Here is a 21,395-nt window from a genome sequence, read left to right on the forward strand (position 1 = left end):
GCCAGACCCAGGACCTGCTAACCTTCAGGAGACTTCTCAAGACCTGGCTGGTCGAGCAATAGCAACTCACCCTCCTCCCCCTTAGCACCTTGAGACCCTCGTGGGTGAATAGTGCGCTCTACAAATGTCTGATTGATTGATTGGTTGGTCAGGTTAGGGCTTCAGATGGGGCACTGTGAGCTAGCTCGGAGTTATGCCATGTACTCTGATGATATGTGTGGACCTAGTTCCCATATTCTGACAGATACTATGTCCAGATACACAGTCTTACTTAATCTGTAGGAACTGTATGACATGGCACTACCAACATTCTAGGTCAGGTACTCATGTAATGGGTCTCTTGAGTAGTTCTTGGTGTGCCCATGGTCTAAGTATGGGCGAATTTTGCGAATTAGCGGTTTGCGAATTAGCTTGAAATCGCAAAAAAATCCGCGAATTTCCCCGCGAAATTGCGGATTGTTTTGCGATTTTGCACCATACTTAACTGGAGTACTTTCTACTGGCTAATCAGTAAGTGCTACCTCGTTGGGTAAATGTATAATGCTTTTCCTGCACTACAGCTGCCTAAAGTTCCAGAAGAGTTGTCTCCAGTGACCATGTGTGTGTTACTATGCCATTGTGGCGAAGGGCGCAGGGGTCCCTTGAGTGAGCTGTCCACATTAGTGGGTAAATGGCGGGAAGACGGTGCACACCGCTAGTGTGTGGGTGGGGCTTCCATGCGAGTTCACATGCCTCTTGTGTGTATAAATGGTCAGAGACCGATCAGAGCAGCAGATGGGGAGAATGAAGCTCCAGTGACCATGTGTGTTACTATGCCATCACGCCGAAGGGTGCAGGGGTCCCTTGAGTGAGCTGTCCACATTAGTGGGTAAATGGCGGGAAGACGGTGCACACCGCTAGTGTGTGGGCGGGGCTTCCATGCGAGTTCACATGCCTCTTGTGTGCATAAATGGTCAGAGACCGATCAGAGCAGCAGATGGGGAGAATGAAGCTCCAGTGACCATGTGTGTTACTATGCCATCGCGCCGAAGGGCGCAGGGGTCCCTTGAGTGAGCTGTCCACATTTATGGGTAAATGGCGGAAAGACGGTGCACACCGCTAGTGTGCGGGCGGGGCTTCCATGCGAGTTCACATGCCTCTTGTGTGTATAAATGGTCAGAGACCGATCAGAGCAGCAGATGGGGAGAATGAAGCTCCAGTGACCATGTGTGTTACTATGTCATTGCGCCTAAGGGCGCAGGGGTCCCTTGAGTGAGCTGTCCACATTAGTGGGTAAATGGCGGGAAAACGGTGCACACCGCTAGTGTGTGGGCAGGGCTTCCATGCGAGTTCACATGCCTCTTGTGTGTATAAATGGTCAGAGACCGATCAGAGCAGCAGATGGGGAGAAGGAAGCTCCAGTGACCATGTGTGTTACTATGCCATCGCGCCGAAGGGCGCAGGGGTCCCTTGAGTGAGCTGTCCACATTTATGGGTAAATGGCGGGAAGACGGTGCACACCGCTAGTGTGCGGGCGGGGCTTCCATGCGAGTTCACATGCCTCTTGTGTGTATAAATGGTCAGAGACCGATCAGAGCAGCAGATGGGGAGAATGAAGCTCCAGTGACCATGTGTGTTACTATGTCATTGCGCCGAAGGGCGCAGGGGTCCCTTGAGTGAGCTGTTCACATTTATGGGTAAATGGCGGGAAGACGGTGCACACCGCTAGTGTGTGGGCGGGGCTTCCATGCGAGTTCACATGCCTCTTGTGTGTATAAATGGTCAGAGACCGATCAGAGCAGCAGATGGGGAGAATGAAGCTCCAGTGACCATGTGTGTTACTATGTCATTGCGCCGAAGGGCGCAGGGGTCCCTTGAGTGAGCTGTCCACATTAGTGGGTAAATGGCGGGAAAACGGTGCACACCGCTAGTGTGTGGGCAGGGCTTCCATGCGAGTTCACATGCCTCTTGTGTGTATAAAAGGTCAGGCACAATCAGAGCAGCAGATGGGGAGAATGAAGCTCCAGTGATTTTTTGGGGCTGACTGAATTTGACCTTCAACTCGGGCACCTGCTTTATCTGTAAGTGCTTCCTGTTCTCCTGTTCACGGAGCCTCCTTGTCTACTTGTAACTATTCTCTGACCCTGCTTCGAGGGTCAGAGCAGGGTCAGAGAATAGTTGCAATTAGGCAAGGAGGCGCCAGGAAGCACTTACTGGGTTACAGCAGGTGCCCAAGTTGAAGTTAATTTCTTTGTAACCATTTTGTAAATGGTTACAAAGAAATTAGCTTCAACTTGGGCACCTGCTGTAACCCTGTAAGTGCTTCCTGAGCAAAATTTGTCCCGCTCGCGAATACTGCCGTGATTTCGCGTGATTTGCGGATCACAAAATTGCGGAAAATCCACAAATTCAGCAAGCGGAACGAATTTTCCGCCCATACTTACCATGGACCCTATTCACTTTATAAGCAAACTTCAGTGGTGTTAGGGATTAACCTCCTCAGCTAAATAGAAAGCCCCTTTTTATGTGTGAAGGTTGTTCAAGTTTAAACCCTTCAAAAGGATCACCCTACTATAGTATTTTCCTTTCCTTTTCCTTTCTTTGAATTCCATCCATTAAATATGGTGCAAGCAGCAATTATTCCTATTAATTGCAGACAAGCTCTAAGAACAATGTTACAATAACAAGGGCTACCTCTTACTGAGGGAGATGTTATCTTTGTAGTTGAAACCCATGAAGCGTATAAAACTGAGGTATTCTATTCATAGGGTTCTTTTTCTTCAGGAAATCCCAATACACCAACGTTTCATTCATACACTTCAGCTGCAATACCTGCTCAATATAGGGCATACAAAGATTTAGACATGCCATTAACATTTCAGGAACAAAAAAATTGTTCCCAAGGCACCATACGTCATCCCCTCAGCTGTGAGAGAGCGACCTGGTCAGTACTAGGCAGCTACACGCCATTTTCAATATTAATACAATTAAATGTTGTAATCCTTTCATGTTCTTTACACCGGTCTACTTAGAATGTCAACATTTAACACAGTTTGTTATGCTAACAATTATCTGCAACTCCAGCAATGTCAGCTCAAGCTGTGGAGCCACATTTAGCCATGCCTGTAATTAGCCCAGTAACTATCAATGCAATTATGGGTAAAGGTTCTGCCAGATGGGAGAAAATTGTGTTCTGGATTGCACACAAAAAAAACAACTTGAATCAACGTGACCCCAAAACGAACACAGAATTCTCACAATGTGCTTAACATTAGGGGTGGTTCCCCCAGTGGATGAATGTGTCAACTGGGGCACAGTCTTTGCTGCAATATATACCATAACACATGGTACACCATCTATCGCTGTTTTGCCTGAGGCGCTAAAACAAATTCAAAATGAATACTTGCCTGTCCCACCTCTGGATTTGGGGATGACATTCATAGGCAATTATGCTACGATTACCTCAATTATTTTAGGTAACATAAAAGGGGGGCAACAGCATTGGCAGCACACCAGCACCTCAGACAGGTTCCCGCTGCAGACCAAGAGTACGAGCTACCAAAGATTATTGCTGAAACCTATACATCCGTAGGATGAAATAAGATAGGAGCCACAGCTTAAGAGAATTTCTGACAATCATAACACCAAACATGCACCTAAGTCTTCTAAAAATGCTGAGACAAATAGAAAATATATTACGAACAACAGGATTGTACCCATAAAGTCAAAGGGACCTGGGTGAGTATTTGTTATGGACAGAGGGGTCCCAGACTGAAGAAAGTAAATGGTATAAAGTATACAAATGTAGAATTAAAAGAAATCAAAAGAAGAATCAACAAATCAACAAACGTGCAGTGTTTTATTCACAGCGCACTAGTATAACCTTTTCATGGTTAATTGGTATGCATCAAACATGACTTAAATATCATTCTCGTTTGTTTATGTGCCCATATAGGAAGAAAAAAAGGGGGGGGAGAGTAGTGCAGTGTAAAGTTAGGAGTAAGATAATTGTGACTCACTTTACATAAGTTTGTAACATTAAAACATACATTGAAATTCATGTATATATTCTTATTCTATGGTCCCCATCGGTCGGGCCCCTCTGACCATTTACTTTCTTCAGTCTGGGACCCCTCTGTCCATAACAGAGACAAATATAAAAATAATATAAAAACAAAAACACGGGGTGGTTCTCTACAACCGGAGTCCACTGAAAAGCGATATAATCTATGTTACAGTGATTCAATTAAAAAGCCCAATAGGTATCAGTATACTGATACTCATCCTTCTCATTCCTTTCAAGAATTACCTGACACATGCTCGGATAGATGGGGACATCTGGAGCACAGTCGTGAAGAGTATGTGAAACCGAGAAAGGACTCGCAACGCTCATCTGACATCATCATAAAAAAGGAAGATAAACTTTCACAAAATAGCCCAATTCAAAAAGAAAGAAATGGCATGTATCCCACTAAATATGCCACACATATTGAGGACATTTCTTCAGAACAAGACGTGGAAACTAACACTGTTAGGCAGCGCAGCAGTGGTCACAATAGTTTGCCAGAATCTTCAAGAGTTTCTGGTTGCGAGAGCAACTGATGAATTTATTCAAATTGAAACATCAGATCAGCAGGTTAGGCCTCTCGACAGACTGGATGAGTTGGATATCCAAATAGAGGGTGACATACCACATAATATTAAAGTCATTTTCGCTGAAAAGTCAACCAACAATTCTGACATTCTAAGTAGATTGGCCCCTGAGACTGTTAGGAAAGGCCCACAAGGGAAGATATATTAATACCATCTGTCTCTGCCCTTGTTCCTGAAGTTAGTGGGCCCTTGCACAGGCCTTGCCATTATACCGCAATCATGTAGGCTAGGATAAAGACTCACAATATCACATTATACTTATAAGGTCCAGGTCGCAAGTGCAACCACAATACCCAATTAGACATGAAGCTAAATGCCCAGTTCGAGAAAATTCTTACACAACTAGAATATCAAGGTGTTACTGACCCTTGCATTTCACCAATGAATAATCCTTTGCTTCCAGTAGCAAAATCAGATCATTCATACTGCTTAGTCTTAGACTACTGACATTTAAACAGTCATGCATGCACTTTTGCAATACAAAATTCACATAGCGTAGAACTAATGAACAACAAAGTGCACAACAAATACAAAACTACTTTGGACATTTCAAATGGCTTTTTCTGCCAAAAGATAGCATCAGAGGGGCCTTGCAGTAAAGATGTCTACCCTTGAGAGTCATTCATTGGATACAGCCTTCAAGCTTGCTCTGCAGGATCATTCTGAGTATTCACCTACACTTGTTACACAAATTTCCTGAAATTATGCCATTACTCCATGTTGTATATTTACACTACTGTTCACATCAAAGATATAATGCAGGAGCACAGGAACAACGATACCAACCAAAAAGTGAAAGGCTTTTGTTCACAGCACTTGTGATTGTCGCACTTTTTTAATTGGAAGATGCGACCCTGTATCAAAAACTGAAGACAGCTTACATCTTTCACTCAAAATAAAGAGACAGACTTACATTTAGTGTAATTATGCATAATTGTACAGAAATTATGTAAATTTCCCGCCCGAATCACTAGTCTAAAAGTAGAAATCATGTCTGGGTAAAGGCACAAAAAATATCTATCTGAAGAGAGGTCTTTGGTGCCCAAGAAGTTTGAATTCTCTCCTCTCAGAGCTTTTTGTGTAAAAACCAAAGTCTTCGGCAAGACCGCTTCCAATGGCTATCTGGCTTTCAGAAGACTTCCCTGGATACAGGCCCAGTTGCAGATTACAACTTCCATTTCAGAGACCGAATCTGAAGGTGAAATCTTTGATCAGAATGACCTGCTTGGAGCTTCTGACCTCAACTCCATAGCCGGCGACGTGAAATTGTGCCTAGGCCTGGTCAACTGGGAACAGTCACTTCTGATTGGCACTTTACTCTTTCTTTGTGCTTTTTGTTCAAAAATGTAAAACATTCATATCTACAATTCCCTTTATCAGATTTTGACATTTGTCCTACTAAATTGTTCTCTATTTTCAAAAATTGGTTGTGGTATTTTTCAAATATGTTTTGACGTTTTAATTGCCTTTGTATTACTAAATGCACAACATACTTGTTCTTAAGTTAATCCTGTTTGCTCTGTGTCATAGCAACCAGGGCTTGAACCCAAGTTCATTTATTGAAGTTGTGTGTTGGGCCTAAAATCTAGTTTTGTGTAAAAGGGTTGTGATTGAATATGTGTGTGCTGTGAAATAATACCTGTCTAATGTGTACATTGTGGCTTTATTTTTTGTGCTGAATAAATTCACATAGTTCTGACGTAACCAACACAAAAATAAACTTTGACACTTTAGGAAATCCTTTACTGTTTATGCCTTAGGACACAACCTTCTTGATCACCATTCTCATTATTTGTCTCCCACAATAATTTATTCATTCCATATCTTGACCTTATGCATTCCACCAAAGTAGAACACACATAGGCATAAGTTAGGCTCATGGATAAGTAGGCATGGCACAACCAGCTGCATGACTTTAGGGAAAAGATACAGTGCTGGATAGTAAACCATTAGATTTTTGTCTACAATATAACATCATAAGAGTGTTGGTGGCTGAAATGAATCTCATCTTGGATGCTGCTAATGTAGAAGATTGCTCACGTCACAATCTTTTGGACTTAACTTCCACCTTTACCACTATGAATTTTACTTTTCAACCTGGAAGGAATGACTTGGTACGCTTACCCTTCTCAGGTTTGAATCATGCTTAACAGAATGGGAAAGATGGGGAGGATTGGAAGGTTACTTTTCCAAGACAATTCAGTGGATTATGGGGTTCCACATGCCTATTGATTGTCACTTCTATTGGATATCTTCCTTAGAATACTTATGACATTGCTGACATCGGGAAACAACCATTACATCGCAACTTTTACAACGCACTACCATTACAACGAAACTTTTACAACGCAAAAACCATTACAACGCAGGTATTTACAACGCAGGTATTTACAACGCAGGTGCTATTACAACGCATACCATTACAACGTAAGTACTGGTAAGTATATAATTATATTTAAAATGTTATATGTTTGTTTTTTAAATGGGGTATTTTTTGGGTTAAGGGTCAGTTTTGGGTTTTAGGGTAAAGGGGCATTTTTAGGGTTCAGGATGAGATTTGGGTTTTTGGGCAAAGGGGTATTTTTAGGGTTCAGGGTCTGTTTTTAGTTATTGGGTAAAGGGGTATTTTTAGGGTTCAGGGTCAGTTTTCAGTTTTTGGGTAAAGGGGTATTTTTAGGGTTCAGGGTCAGTTTTCAGTTTTTGGGTAAAGGGGTATTTTTAGGGTTCAGGGTCAGTTTTCAGTTTTTGGGTAAAGGGGTATTTTTAGGGTTCAGGGTCAGTTTTCAGTTTTTGGGTAAAGGGGTATTTTTAGGGTTCAGGGTCAGTTTTCCGTTTTTAGGTAAAGGGGTATTTTTAGGGTTCAGGGTCAGTTTTCAGTTTTGGGTAAAGGGGTATTTTTAGGGTTCAGGGTCAGTTTTCAGTTTTTGGGTAAAGGGGTATTTTTGGGGTTCAGGGTCAGTTTTCAGTTTTTGGGTAAAGGGGTATTTTTAGGGTTCAGGGTCAGTTTTCAGTTTTTGGGTAAAGGGGCATTTTTAGGGTTCAGGGTCAGTTTTGGGTTTTTGGGTAAAGGGGCATTTTTAGGGTTCAGGGTCAGTTTTGGGTTTTTGGGTAAAGGGGTATTTTTAGGGTTCAGGGTCAGTTTTGGGTTTTTGGGTAAAGGGGTATTTTAAGGGTTTAGGGTGGGTCAGTTATGGGTTTTTGGGTAAAGGGGTATTTTTAGGGTTCAGGGTCAGTTTTGGGTTTTTGGGTAAAGGGGTATTTTTAGGGTTCAGAGTCAGTTTTGGGGTTTTGGGTAAAAGGGTACAGGGTAAAAATAAAGTAAAATTAAATTTAAATTAAATTAATTAAATTAAATTAAATTAAATTAAATTAAATTAATTAAATTAGAATTATTTACATTTGTAATTTAAATTATATACTTACCTATACTTACGTTGTAATGGCATGCGTTGTAATAGCCCCTGCGTTGTAAATACCTGCGTTGTAATGCCATGCGTTGTAATGGCACCTGCGATGTAAAAGTTGCGTTGTGATGGCATGCGTTGTAAATGCATGCGTTATAACGTCATACATCCCTGACATCCTGAGGAATCCATTTCCCCTTAAACTCCAGTGACAGATTTAGCTGTATCTTAGTTGGCAGCAGATGTTCTTGGGCTTTACCTATTATGAAGACCTATCCCTTGAGCCTTCATATTGCATAGTGACACAGTAAGTCTTTTTCACCTGTGGCCACTGAAATATATACTCCCTTTCATTGTTAAGGAACAAGACCACATAGTAATGGATGTACGTATGCATGGGAAGCTAGGTTATGGAATTTATCTATATTGAGGGCTGCCAGCCTTTTAGAAGGTATGATTACAAGACATTCACAATGTGACAACCTGTCTCCCTTTGGGGATTGGAATATATGTAAGCATCACTAAATTATAAAATCCTAATAAAAGATAGATGGGAGTATTTTTGCCCAAATATGATGAAGCTCTAATATATAATACAATGTTGTCAAATCGTTTTGAAAACAATGATGTGGTCAAAGAATAAAATTAAATTGAAGTGTAAGTAACAAGTTATGCATTGCACTCAGTCAAATATTTAGCATTCTCTGCATTTAAAAAATACTCACTTGAAGAATTACCCAGTGACCTTCCTTCACAGCTTTTTGTAGAGCCTCTTGTGCAACTACTTCTTGACCTTGCCCAAGAGATATATTATGGAATTTTCCAGATTCAATTGTGAAACCAAGTCGCTTGCCTAGGAAGATAGTGATTTCAATTATTTAAAAACTACAAATTACATACTTTATACTGCTACCATAATATGTATTGTCTGAAAGTTTTACAATTGCTTTATGCGACTCCATGTAGAAGGTGTGATAGACAATTATTCACCGCTTTCTTGAATACCAAATGTGTGGGCACACATTTCTCACCCACAGAATGCCTGGGCGGGTTTCTCTCTTTTGCAAAGGTGTATTACTGGTACAAACAAGTGATTACTTTTGCTCTTCTGCCTGCAACATGTATCAACATGGGAATAGTAGCAAATAGGTGTTTGGGAATTGCACTAATTGTGTGCTACTTGAGATGGTGCCCAATATTAACATGACCCTAATTCCAACTTTTAGGAGGCACGATGAAGGGTGCCAAGGACCCTCCTCTTTCCACACAGTAAAAAGGTGGAGTTATACACTGCATCCACAAAAAAGATTAATGTTTGGCCCATTCGGGATACTATATATATATTTTTTTAAAACCTTTATTGTACAGAAGGCGCTCACAGATACGGGCCTACAACCCACCGGGCCGGCCACCACAATAAAGAGACATACGAGACAATACAGGAGAGACAACAGGATTTCTAAATAGCTCATATGAAAGGCAAAGGCAACAAGTCTTTGAGTCGCCATCACGGACAGGATAAAAGTAGGTTAATTTTATAATAGAAAAAAGGGGTGTCACAGGATAATGTCAATCTGTAAGGTCCAGAGGGCCGTTGTGGGCCGTGAGCAAGCCGAAGTCTCGAATACAGGAAAAAAACAACAGAACAATACATTTTGGCAAAGGCAGAACGTGAGTCCCACATCAAGAACAATCACAATCGCTGCTCAGCACCCACCCACCACTACCAGGGCACATAATAGTAAAACAGCGAAAAATACGCTTACAAAACTAAAAGCCCTCCGTTACAACAACCCAAGGGAGGAGAAAAAAACAATGGGGTGGGGAAAGGGAAAAAAGGGGAGGAAGAGGACATCAAAAAAGGGGAGGGGGAAAGTGAGGGCGCAGCGTCAGTGCACGCCCCCCACGGCTAACAAAGCACCCAATACTAATTCGGCACATGGAACTAGTGGCAACAGGAGAAATGAATGCGTAGTAGACCGTGACAGCAGACATACCAAAAGGGCCATGCCAGCACAAACACCCCGGGGGGCTACGTGCCGACACCGCGCCACGAAATTAGGGGATACATAAGAGCCATAGAACCAAAAAGAGGAACAGGGAAAGATACAATAAACAGACCCCCCCACCACCCCGCACAGCCCACCCTGCACCCCTGCAGAAGGCTATGGCCTACCCCCCAGCAGCGTGCCTGTCGCCCTAATTAGAACCCGAAATATAGAGAAATATAAGAAAGAAAGAATCACTCAGATGAAAAAGGGGGGGGGAGGGAAAACAGGGAAAAACAGCGGGAGAGAAGCCACAGAATCAAAACCCCTTCAGCTCCCACCCCCCCGTCCGAAAATACTCAGAGCCCACGGGAAGATAATAAACACACGGATAAGCTCCAGGAACGTAAAGACGTATCAAACATAATCATACAATTATGAACGGATCACCCAACCATACCACAAAATAACAGTCCACAGAGGGAAGATCAGCTCAACCCTGTCCTCGTTGTTCGCAAACTGTAATCGTCCAGCGTACCAGGAACCAGATCACATAAAACAGGAGGTGAATAACAGGGAGTCGAATCAAAAATACACTCAAGTTGTAGTGATCGTGACCCGGATGATCCAGAAAGTACAGTAACCACTTCAGGCAAAACAGGCAAAGTTCCGATGAGAATACGGAGAAAGCCGGTCCAGCGGCATCGTCACAGGATCTTCGTACGGCCATGTGAGGCAAAAGAGGAAAAGGAGACCCATCGAGGTCGATCCAGACGGGATCCAGCCGGGGAACCTCCGAAGCAGAAGGAGGCACAGGACGAAGAAGGGCAGCGGCCCCCCGTACATCCACACCAACAGCAGCCTCCAGGTCCACGACCCCAAGGAAAGTTCCAGCAGCACACAACAGAGATGAAGCCGCACAAACCGAGGGGGGTCCGGCAGGCCCAACAAAGGGACCCCCCTCCAGGATAGCGGTAGGTGCGGTCATGGGTGCCCCCCAGGAGCGCAGGGCGGCGAGGATGTCGCGAAGCGTAGGCTCACCTTTACAGTATTCAGCAAACGTGCCGCGCGGCGGACCCGCATCGCCGGTCCCCGCAAGGCCGAGACTCATGGGGCCGGCCGCCATCTTAGAAGCCCGGCGGGGCCGCTGCAAACACCTACCCCCGCCCGGATATCAACGGGGCAAAACAGGACACCGGCAACCACCAGCGGAAGTGCCACCAGGGCAGGAAGGGGAGCCACCAGAAGAAGGCGATGCGCCGGCACCCCACACGCCGCCAGCACCGTTCTCCGAGTCCGGGCGGAGGAACTCAAAATGGCCGGGCTGGAGAACAAAGGGGAGACGAGCCAGATGTACGGTTAACCCCGTCCATGGAAGTCAGCTCCCCAACACCAGGCCGCAGGACCGCCGGACCAGGCCCGGGAGGGCGCAATCGGTCTATTAGCACATCGGCCCCTCCGACCGACTCCACACCACCACCAAGGGCCGGCCACCGCGCCCCGTCCAGCCCGGGCGCCGCCAAGGAGTGCCAGGCCCGGCCGCTCCGGAGACCCCGAAGCAGACAGGGGCGTAACTCAGGATCCGTGACACCCAGGAATCACCGGAGCAAACGGTAAGTGCCTGTGAGTTATCGTCGTTCCACTGCACATCGTGGAATACTTCCCGGGGCAGGATAAAGTACAGGATATTTGTTGCAGACAGGAGAGTGATCGGAGCCGAGCTAAAACGCGGCCATCTCGGACGCGAGCTTGGCTCCTCCCCCCGGGATACTATATTAGACTCAATTAATCTTTGCGGTTTAGAGATGTGTGTTCTATCAATTACTATATTTTTCCGAGAAATCTAGATTTATTCACATTTTTAGGTTGAAAATTGGATTATTGTCAATTGTAAACAATGACTAATTCAGATACCTTTTGTTTGCTTTATTAATACAAATATAATCATATTATTCACAATATTAGTGTTTTCTTCCATGTAAGCTGATTTAGTTACTATCAGAAATGCTGGTGTTTGGTCCAATTGTTCTTGCATCATAAGGGCTGGTCTATATTCAGTATATTCAGTCTACTACATGCGTCACTGAACAGTAGTTTACATTTGTCTGAAATATAGATGTGACTAAGTTGTGTTTCAATATATGGAAATTACATTTTCCTTAGAGATATGGTAGTTTTTTTTTCTCTTGCAGAAACCCATTATTGTTTTTATTAAACTTATCTGATCTCAAATTCCTACTAAAATAAAATAAATAAATTTTTCGATTTGGTTGGACTTCCGTCTCTGCTTGAGCCACTGATACATCATGCCACAGCATGTATTTCTCTGCAACTATGGGAAGTATGTCAGATAGACTGATCACAATTTGTTCTATGAATGGTTGCAGTGTTTTTTCTTCAAGAATCTTGTCGCCGTCTGCCATTATATGCTTCATTCACCACTTCATTCCTCTGTTGTTTTTAATACCTCTGGTCAAACCTTGGTCTCGTCCACTACTGAAAAAGATTAACTGTATTATTACCACAAAAACACCAATTTTCCTCGAATAGAATGAGCTATGTTCCTCTTCAGTTGACTATGTTGTGAAGGGAATCAGGTTGATTCCTACTCCCTGCAGTTCCAGACTCACCAATCAACAATTATTGCAAAGGTGACTATAGTGGCATATATTTTGCTTTATTGTCATGAAAATGATGCACACTTCAGACTGGTGACTGTTTGGGGATTTAATTGCTGACCAGAAGCCACTTATTTCCAAGTAGAGTGTGAAAAACAAATTTTGTGTACAGGATACAGTTGAGAGGAATGAGCTTAAAATTGCTGTGTGACCTCAGATACCAGGATGTAGCCATAGCCACTGGTCAATATGTGTGAAATATGATAACATTCCAAGCTATGCTTTTTTCCTCTCAGTGTTTTAAGGTAAAGGTTGGCTAGCCCTCGACTGGTAGAGTGGTGATTTGACCGGGTAAGCTATGGGTCGCAGCTGCTGGTTATTTTTTTTATCTTTCTTTAAAAATGTTTTTAATATGTGCTGGACAGTTCCGAAGATCTAACTGAGTCCTGCTCTTTTTAAGAGGATGATTTGGCAAGCCCTAGTGCGAGAAGGGGAATTAGATTGTTTAACAAGATTGATTAAGAGAATCTGTGTGATTGTAATAAGTGTCTATGCACGCTGCACTTTACAATGTTGTATCTCAGCAAAATGAGCTACAGGTCAATGGTTAATTCAGAAACTTTTGTCCTTCTAATGGATTTTTTATATATATGGGACTTCGGATTGTAGACCATTCGGCTGTCTTTTAGCGTTTGGAAATTTTAAGTGTTTATATGACTAAGCTAAAGTTATGTATTTAGCAGTTCCTTAAGTGCCAAGTGTCTACAGCCTAATTTGCAACTGTTATGTGATTCCTGGAGTGGAATATATTTAATTTGTAATTTAAATTAGGTCAATGTTTTTATATTCATGGCCAGCAGATTGATACTATGAACATCTGCCTGAGAATCCATAATTTTTTGTGGTTGCATTTCAGTGACTACAATGCAGTACAGAGTCATATAAACTCACACTCAAGGCTCAGTGTCTTCCGCTCAAGCAGAAATGCAACTTACCTGCTGAACTAACAGCAGTGAAACCGTGCAAAGTCCAACCTTTAATAAAAGCAATGATCCCCAGGACCACAGCATTTTTTGAACCAGAATGACCTAATCAAGCGCATGATTTAAAATAATAAATCATAGATGAACAGGGAGTGTCAAATAACATGAAAAAGTTCATAAAGTTGTAAAATGCTTTTAGTCTTGGAAAAGACCAATACATTTTGAGATGTAAAGTGCTGCAAGAATAACCAGCATAACAATGGGCACACAGTTAGTCTATGTGGGCAAAATACAATTTGAGAAACCCTAGGGAGAGTTTTACCTGAAATGTTTATTATGTTAGAGCTGTCTGCTATTACTTTGTTTCACCGTGGGACCCACTGTCTCAGTTCCAGAAAATGCTTAAAGAGGAATATATGGTATCACGTTCAGATGTTGGCCATATAGCAGCCCTCTCACCATGTGCCTCATGTTCCAAATGATCAATCGGCAGCTGTTTTAGAATATTTTGCAGTAGAATTGCAACCACTTATCAGCATGTCTGTAAAGCTTCTCATCAGAAGCAGCTTACCAATTTAGTGATTTTCATAAGATTGCTGTCAAGATCATAGATTTCAGCCTCATAGAATACATCAGCACAAATTTGGACTTCAAGTGCCTTATGGAGGTGCAATGCCATACTATAATCAGAATCATGCACAAACATCTTAAACTACTTTTTTTCTTTTCTTCTTTATTGGCATTTAGATTATCATGTGCATAGTTACACTGAAAGATATTTGAATATATAGTACAATTGATACCAGTCATCTAGCCCAAGAACACAAAAGAACAAAAAATATAACTTAGAGTAACATGTAGGGAGGAATAGCAGCATCAGTCCATATTACACAGAGTTGAACCACCAGGTTTTTAAGTTTAGGTCCATGGCATATAGGTTGAATCGCCGACACACGTTGTAGTTCTTAACTACGGTGGGTTAAAGATGCGTACCTTAATGTAATGAGGTAAGTGTGTGGGATTATGTGTGCTATTGCAGGGAGCTTGCTACTCGTCTGTTTGTCGTCCGGGCAGCTCAGGTGAGCAAAGGGCATCTTGGTTATAGGCGCATAGCCCGGTGAGGAACTATTTCAACTCCAGAGAGTGCAACAGTAGAAAAAGAGTTGGATAGCGTAGGGGTAAAAATTACTATTCCCACTCCAGAGAGTGCAACAGTAGGGAAAGCATTGGATAGCGTAGGGGTAAAAATTACTATTTCCACGCCAGAGAGTGCAACATTAGAGAAAGCGTTGGATAGCGTAGGGGTTAAAATTACTAATCCAACTCTAGAGAGTGCAACAGTAGGGAAAGCGTTGGATAGCGTAGGGGTAAACATTACTATTCCAACTCCAGTGAGTGCAATAGTAGGGAAGGTAAATACTTCATATATAAATATAAATGACATAAATAGAAATGCCAATTACAAGTTAATTACAATATTTTACAATTGTATAAAATATATTAAATAAATATTTATAAATACAAATTAAAAGTATTTAATTATAAAAATGACCTACTAATACCAAATAATTACCTATTAACAATACATTAATTTACAATTTAAAAATTAATCAATTAATTTTAATTACCAATTATATTTTAATTAATGACCTATTAATAATTAATTAACAATTAATTCTAAATAAATACCAATAAATTAAATGACATATTTAATTAATTATAATTAAATTACTTCCCACCCTCTTCCCCTATAAACCCACAACCAGCTACAGAAAATAAATTAATGAAATTAACATATTTATCAATTAATCAATTAAAATTATTTACCAATTATATTTTAATTAATTACCAATTATTAATTAATTAACAATTAATTCAAAATAATTAACAATAAATAAATTAACATATTTAATTAATTATAATTAAATTACTTCCCACCCTATTTCCCTATAAACCCACAACCCGCTACAGAAAATAAATTACTAAAATTAACATATTTATCAATTAATCAATTATAATTAATTTCCAATTATATTTTAATTAATTACCAATTAATAAATAATTAACAATTAATTCTAAATAAATAACAATAAATAAATTAACATATTTAATTCATTATAATTAAATTGCTTCCCACCCTATTCCCCTATAAACACACAACCCGCTACAGAATTATATTACACAAAAAATAAAAAATAATATTAACTTACCTTAAATTCGATATTTTTGTTGTCTATATTATGTCTAGTCGATATTATGTCCATTCTATATTTTTGATTCGATATTATGTCCATTCTATTCGATATTACATTTTTCTAGTCGATATTTTAGTTGTCTATATTATGTCTAGTCGATATTATGTCCATTCTATATTTTTTACTCGATATTGTGTCTAGTCGATATTAAAAACTCGATATTTTGACTCTATACCGCTCCATTTATCTCTGGGTCTGGAGGCTATGGGCATCATTTCCCAGAAGATGGACAGTTGCTCATGACAGAATGTGATATCTAGAATCCAAGCTTTAACTGAGGGAGCACCAGGTCTGCCCCATTTCATTGCCACCCCCATTTCTCCAATAGCAGCAACATAGCAAGCAGTCGACGGATTTCGATTGGGGTGTCTTTTACATACCCCAGTAATTCTAAGAGGGGTGTGGGAACGAGCTGAATAACCAGGAATTCACGTATTTTGCGGAAGATTTCTTCCCAGTAGGTGGTAATAGTGGGACATTCCCAAGCTAAGTGCAGGAAGGGTGCATGTTTGGTGTGACATCTCCAACATTTGGTGTCTGCACATATGTCCATGTGCTGTAGCTGCTTAGGTGTTCAGTAGTAGCGGTTAAGAAATTTGACGTGAATCAGTCTGAGTTTGTAGTTGGGGGACAATAACTCTAGTTGTTCGCAGCAAAAACGCCATTATCCCCCTGTAATAGGGGGGTGTAACTCAGTGTTACAACCCTCCCGTGCATTTGATATAATCACCGGGGAGTGTTGTTGCATAGATGTGTACAAACGGATGATTAGCTTGATCGGTGATGGAGTGGTCAGAATGTGTTCCAGGGCCAGCAGGGTGGGTGTGGGGGGCTAGGAAATGTGCTATGTATTTGATGGCATGTGGCCCGTATGCAATGATACAGTGATAAGTCCGAGAAGCTGGGAGGGGGCCTTCTGTCTGGAGGTGGTGAGGTGATAAATGTGTAATCGGGATAGAGATCAGCATATGTAGTGATGCCCAGTCTCCGTGCACTAGCCAGGCTGCCCGACCATCTATTGGAGGCATTTTTGGATTGTTGGATAGAGGAATAGAGGGTGCGAAAAGTATGTATGTGCCTGATCTAGCGAGTAGCCCGTCCCATGCCCATCTCAATGTCTCAGTCATGTTAATGATGTTTCGGGGCCATTTGTATGGCTTATATATGGCTATGTCAAGAAGGGTGGGGGTTGCTATGTCGGCCTCCGTCGGGCTGGAACGGGGTCGAGTGTATCCAATATTGAAGAAAATGAGCTTATGTGCAGAAGGCATATAGGGGAATGTCAGGCGCAGCTAATCCTCCTTGCTTCTGCGGGAGAGTGGGTATCTCCCAAGCGATCCTGGTTTTCCCGCCAGCCCACACCAGTGAGATCATCAATGAGTGCAGTGTGTTGAAGGAGGTTTGGGTGAGTGGGAGAGGAAGATTCACAAAGATATATAAGAATTTGGGAAGTACGATCATTTTAGCTATCTCAATTCTACCCGCTAAAGATAGTGGTAGTTTGAACCAGGTGTTTATCTTCCCGTCCTGCCAGGTGATAGCATACTCATAGTTCATGCTCCAAAGCTCTTGGGTGTCCCTGCTTAGCCACATCCCTAGATATTTATCTGGGCCATCTGCCCAATTGAGAGAATGGTCAAGTTCTAAAGGCTGGGTACTATCAGTTAGGGGGAGGAGTATGGATTTAGCCCAATTTATTAGGATTCCAGATATTCCACCGAATTTAGTGTTTTTCCGAAAGACAGGAAGAATGTTTTCTTTTGGGTCATTAATATATAACATGATGTCGTCTGCATATAGTTAGACAATCAGCCCTCTAGATGTGAACCCTAGGCCTCTTGCAGCGTGGTGTTGTCTAAGTGCGCCGCGCGACGCTCCATCGCAACCACGAATAGTAATGGGGAGAGGGGGCAGCCCTGTCTGGATCAGACTATCTCACCCTGGGGAATGTGTTGCAGATCAGGCCATTTGCTCAAAGGCGCACTGTGGGCTCCGAGTAGAGTATCTTAGTCTGTTGTAGAAATAATGGGCTGATACCCAGTCTTATCAGGACTGCAAATAAATATGACCACTCCAGGGAGTCGAAGGCCTTAGTGGCGTCTAGGAGGGCAGCCTCTGCAGGTTACTGGGGACCTAAATAGTGGAGTACTGTGAAGAAGGTGCAGAGATTGTGTGCAGTTGATCTTTCAGGTATAAAAACAGATTGATCAGGTCTGGCTATGAGATGTGGGAGCGACTGGAGTCTGTTAGCGAGTAGTTTGGCATAGATTTTGTTATCAATGTTGATCAGAGGAAGTGGACGGTAGGAGTCGCCAAGATTTGGGGCCTTAACAGATTTAAGCAATGTCAGTATGCCCTCCTCTCATATTTTGGGGGGTACCCTGCCCGTCTTTAATGAATCTTTATATATCGTCAATAGATGGAAGGGAAGAATTGATGCATAGCATTTATAAAGTGAGGCGGGAAGGCCATCCAGTCCTGGGGCCTTATCGTTGAGTAAACTATTACCTGAATGATATCTTCTGTGGGCTCTACCTAGCCATAACAATTCAATCAAGTCCAGATATGTGTGGATTTCCTCAGGTATGTCAGGCTGATGAGATGTGTAGAGCGCAGAATAGAAGTGTGTGAGGTGGTTTAATATTTCCTGAGGTCCTCTTGTGGGCTGCTGGTTCTCATCGAGTAGTTCTGTGATATAAGCTGGGTTACAAGTAGGCCTAAGAATCGAGGCCAGAGATTTGCCCGGTCGATCTCCCTCCCCGTATCTCCTGGCCTGGGTGGATTTCATGAGGAATTTGGCCTCCCTCTGTGCTTCCTCTTCGTATTCAGAGATTTTACTTCTGAGTGAAGGCAAGTGTTTAGGGTCACTAGTGTTGTAATATTGCAACTCTATGTCACATATATGAGATTCAAGTGTCTTAAGCATATGTCTTAGGGCTTTTAGGATGCCAGCTTGTCTGACGATGCACTGGCCTTGTATGACTGTCTTAAAGGCTTCCCATAGGGAAGCCAGGGAAGACACCGAACCCTCATTTAGCTGGAAGTATTCGATTATGTATCCTCTTATCTCTTCCCTGAAAGCAGTGTCTAGTAAGGCTCTGAGTGGGAGCCTCCAATTAAATTCTCGATTAGGAGCTGAGGGGATCAGCAGTCGTAGAAGGCAGGGGGCATGGTCTGATAATGTTCTGGGTACATGTTTTACATCTACTGTCCATGTGGCTATGTCTTTCGATATCAGCCAAAAGTCGAGATGCGACCAGGCGGCATGTTGTGTCCTGATACAGGTACCCTCAGTCAACCCGGGATTTCACTGTCTCCAGACATCTACCACCCCATTATCATGCATAATTGTATTTAGTGTGACACCTGCATTGGGATGTAGCCTTCGGGTTGCACCCTTACAGTTCATGGAGTCATTCAAAGTGGCATTGAAGTAGCACTCCCACATAACAGTGTTCCATCCTAGTAGTGTAATCTCTGCCCAAATATCGTTGAAAACGTCAGATTTGTCCGTATTAGGACCATAAACTGCAGACAGGACCACTCTGGTGTTTCCTAGTGATCCCTTCAGAATTATGAAATGCCCGCAGTGTCAAGTTGGTTGTACATCATGGTCCAACCCAGTCCACACCAGACTAGAATGCCCCCCCTTTGCATAGTTTGAGTAGACTGCTGAGTAATTGTCTCCCCAGTGGTTGTGCTGTAGCATGGTAACCAAAGTGTTGTGCAGGTGAGTTTCTTGAAGAAAACAGATATCTATTTTGTGACGATCAGGTAGGATTGAATAAGATGGGTTTTCCTATGATCCTGTAATTCCCTGTTATTCCAAGTTAGGCAGTTGTATGTAGTCATGCATTAGTGCAGTCGGAACTGTCAGGGCCTGCAATTTTTTTAGGGGTTATGCACCCTCTTAGGGCCTGCACCTTTGTTCCTATTTGTGATGATATGGAGAATAGAACTGTAGTGTGCCTTGGGATCTGATCTGGATCTAGCCCTGATCTCTTGACTGGGTGAGAGTACTCTGCTTAATTCAGAGACTCTGTCCATCACCACCCCTTGTTGTAAATAATTTTGTCCACCCTAAGCGTGGAAGGGTATACTCAGATGTGAGTCCCTTGCTCATTGCACCATCAGGATTCAAGCAAGCCGGGCCGAAGACGCCTGAAATGGCAGAAACCGGTCCCCGGAAGCTTGTTTCCTTCCCAGTGTAAGAATTGGCTTTTGTAGTCTGGTCTGCCCTGTTCCCATGATGCACTGGGCCAGGGACAGACTAATTTGCATACAGCCAGGTTCTGAAACTGGGATGGTGCAATGAGCTAAAAAACGGTGTTGGATCTAGCCCTGATCTCTTGACTGGGTGAGAGTACTCTGCTTAATTCAGAGACTCTGTCCATCACCACCCCTTGTTGTAAATAATTTTGTCCACCCTAAGCGTGGAAGGGTATACTCAGATGTGAGTCCCTTGCTCATTGCACCATCAGGATTCAAGCAAGCCGGGCCGAAGACGCCTGAAATGGCAGAAACCGGTCCCCGGAAGCTTGTTTCCTTCCCAGTGTAAGAATTGGCTTTTGTAGTCTGGTCTGCCCTGTTCCCATGATGCACTGGGCCAGGGACAGACTAATTTGCATACAGCCAGGTTCTGAAACTGGGATGGTGCAATGAGCTAAAAAACGGTGTTGGATCTAGCCCTGATCTCTTGACTGGGTGAGAGTACTCTGCTTAATTCAGAGACTCTGTCCATCACCACCCCTTGTTGTAAATAATTTTGTCCACCCTAAGCGTGGAAGGGTATACTCAGATGTGAGTCCCTTGCTCATTGCACCATCAGGATTCAAGCAAGCCGGGCCGAAGACGCCTGAAATGGCAGAAACCGGTCCCCGGAAGCTTGTTTCCTTCCCAGTGTAAGAATTGGCTTTTGTAGTCTGGTCTGCCCTGTTCCCATGATGCACTGGGCCAGGGACAGACTAATTTGCATACAGCCAGGTTCTGAAACTGGGATGGTGCAATGAGCTAAAAAACGGTGTTGGATCTAGCCCTGATCTCTTGACTGGGTGAGAGTACTCTGCTTAATTCAGAGACTCTGTCCATCACCACCCCTTGTTGTAAATAATTGGGATCTGTATGAGCATCTAAGTATCTGTGGTGTTGATGTGACAAGCCTCTCCTTTGAACAACAACTGTAACCCCAGAGAACCATCCCCCACCCACTCCAACTCACCAATCAGTTTGGGTATGCATTCCCCCTCCCAATCAAGAACCATCTTGGAAAACAACAGAAATACAAAGATATGGGAACTCTTCCTCGGGGCATGAAGGCACCGGCGTATGACCCAGCCGTGAGGCACGATGGCTGAGAGTTAGAGAGAGACAGGAGACATCATCATCTTGGTACATATTGGAGTGTTACCGGCGTCCCTCAGGAGGAAGTGAATGAACGCTTTTCAGGGAGTCGTTGTGGTTTGCCATTGCCCACCTATATTCGCCATCTTTGGATTAGCTATTGTATGGGGTCTAA

General features: G+C 42.8%; 1 protein-coding gene across 1 annotated transcript in view; it reads right to left on the bottom strand.

Annotated features, from left to right (window-relative positions):
- DNAH11 (dynein axonemal heavy chain 11) overlaps nucleotides 1-21,395 on the bottom strand; it is a 3,642,058-nt gene that overhangs the window by 380,862 nt on the left and 3,239,801 nt on the right. The window contains exon 74 of the mRNA XM_078663510.1: nucleotides 8,762-8,889. Coding sequence (XP_078519636.1) covers nucleotides 8,762-8,889 — 128 coding nt within the window. The remainder of the gene's footprint in view (nucleotides 1-8,761; nucleotides 8,890-21,395) is intronic.

Source organism: Lissotriton helveticus, chromosome 10 (genome assembly GCF_964261635.1).
Source record: "Lissotriton helveticus chromosome 10, aLisHel1.1, whole genome shotgun sequence".
Taxonomy (NCBI): domain Eukaryota; kingdom Metazoa; phylum Chordata; class Amphibia; order Caudata; family Salamandridae; genus Lissotriton; species Lissotriton helveticus.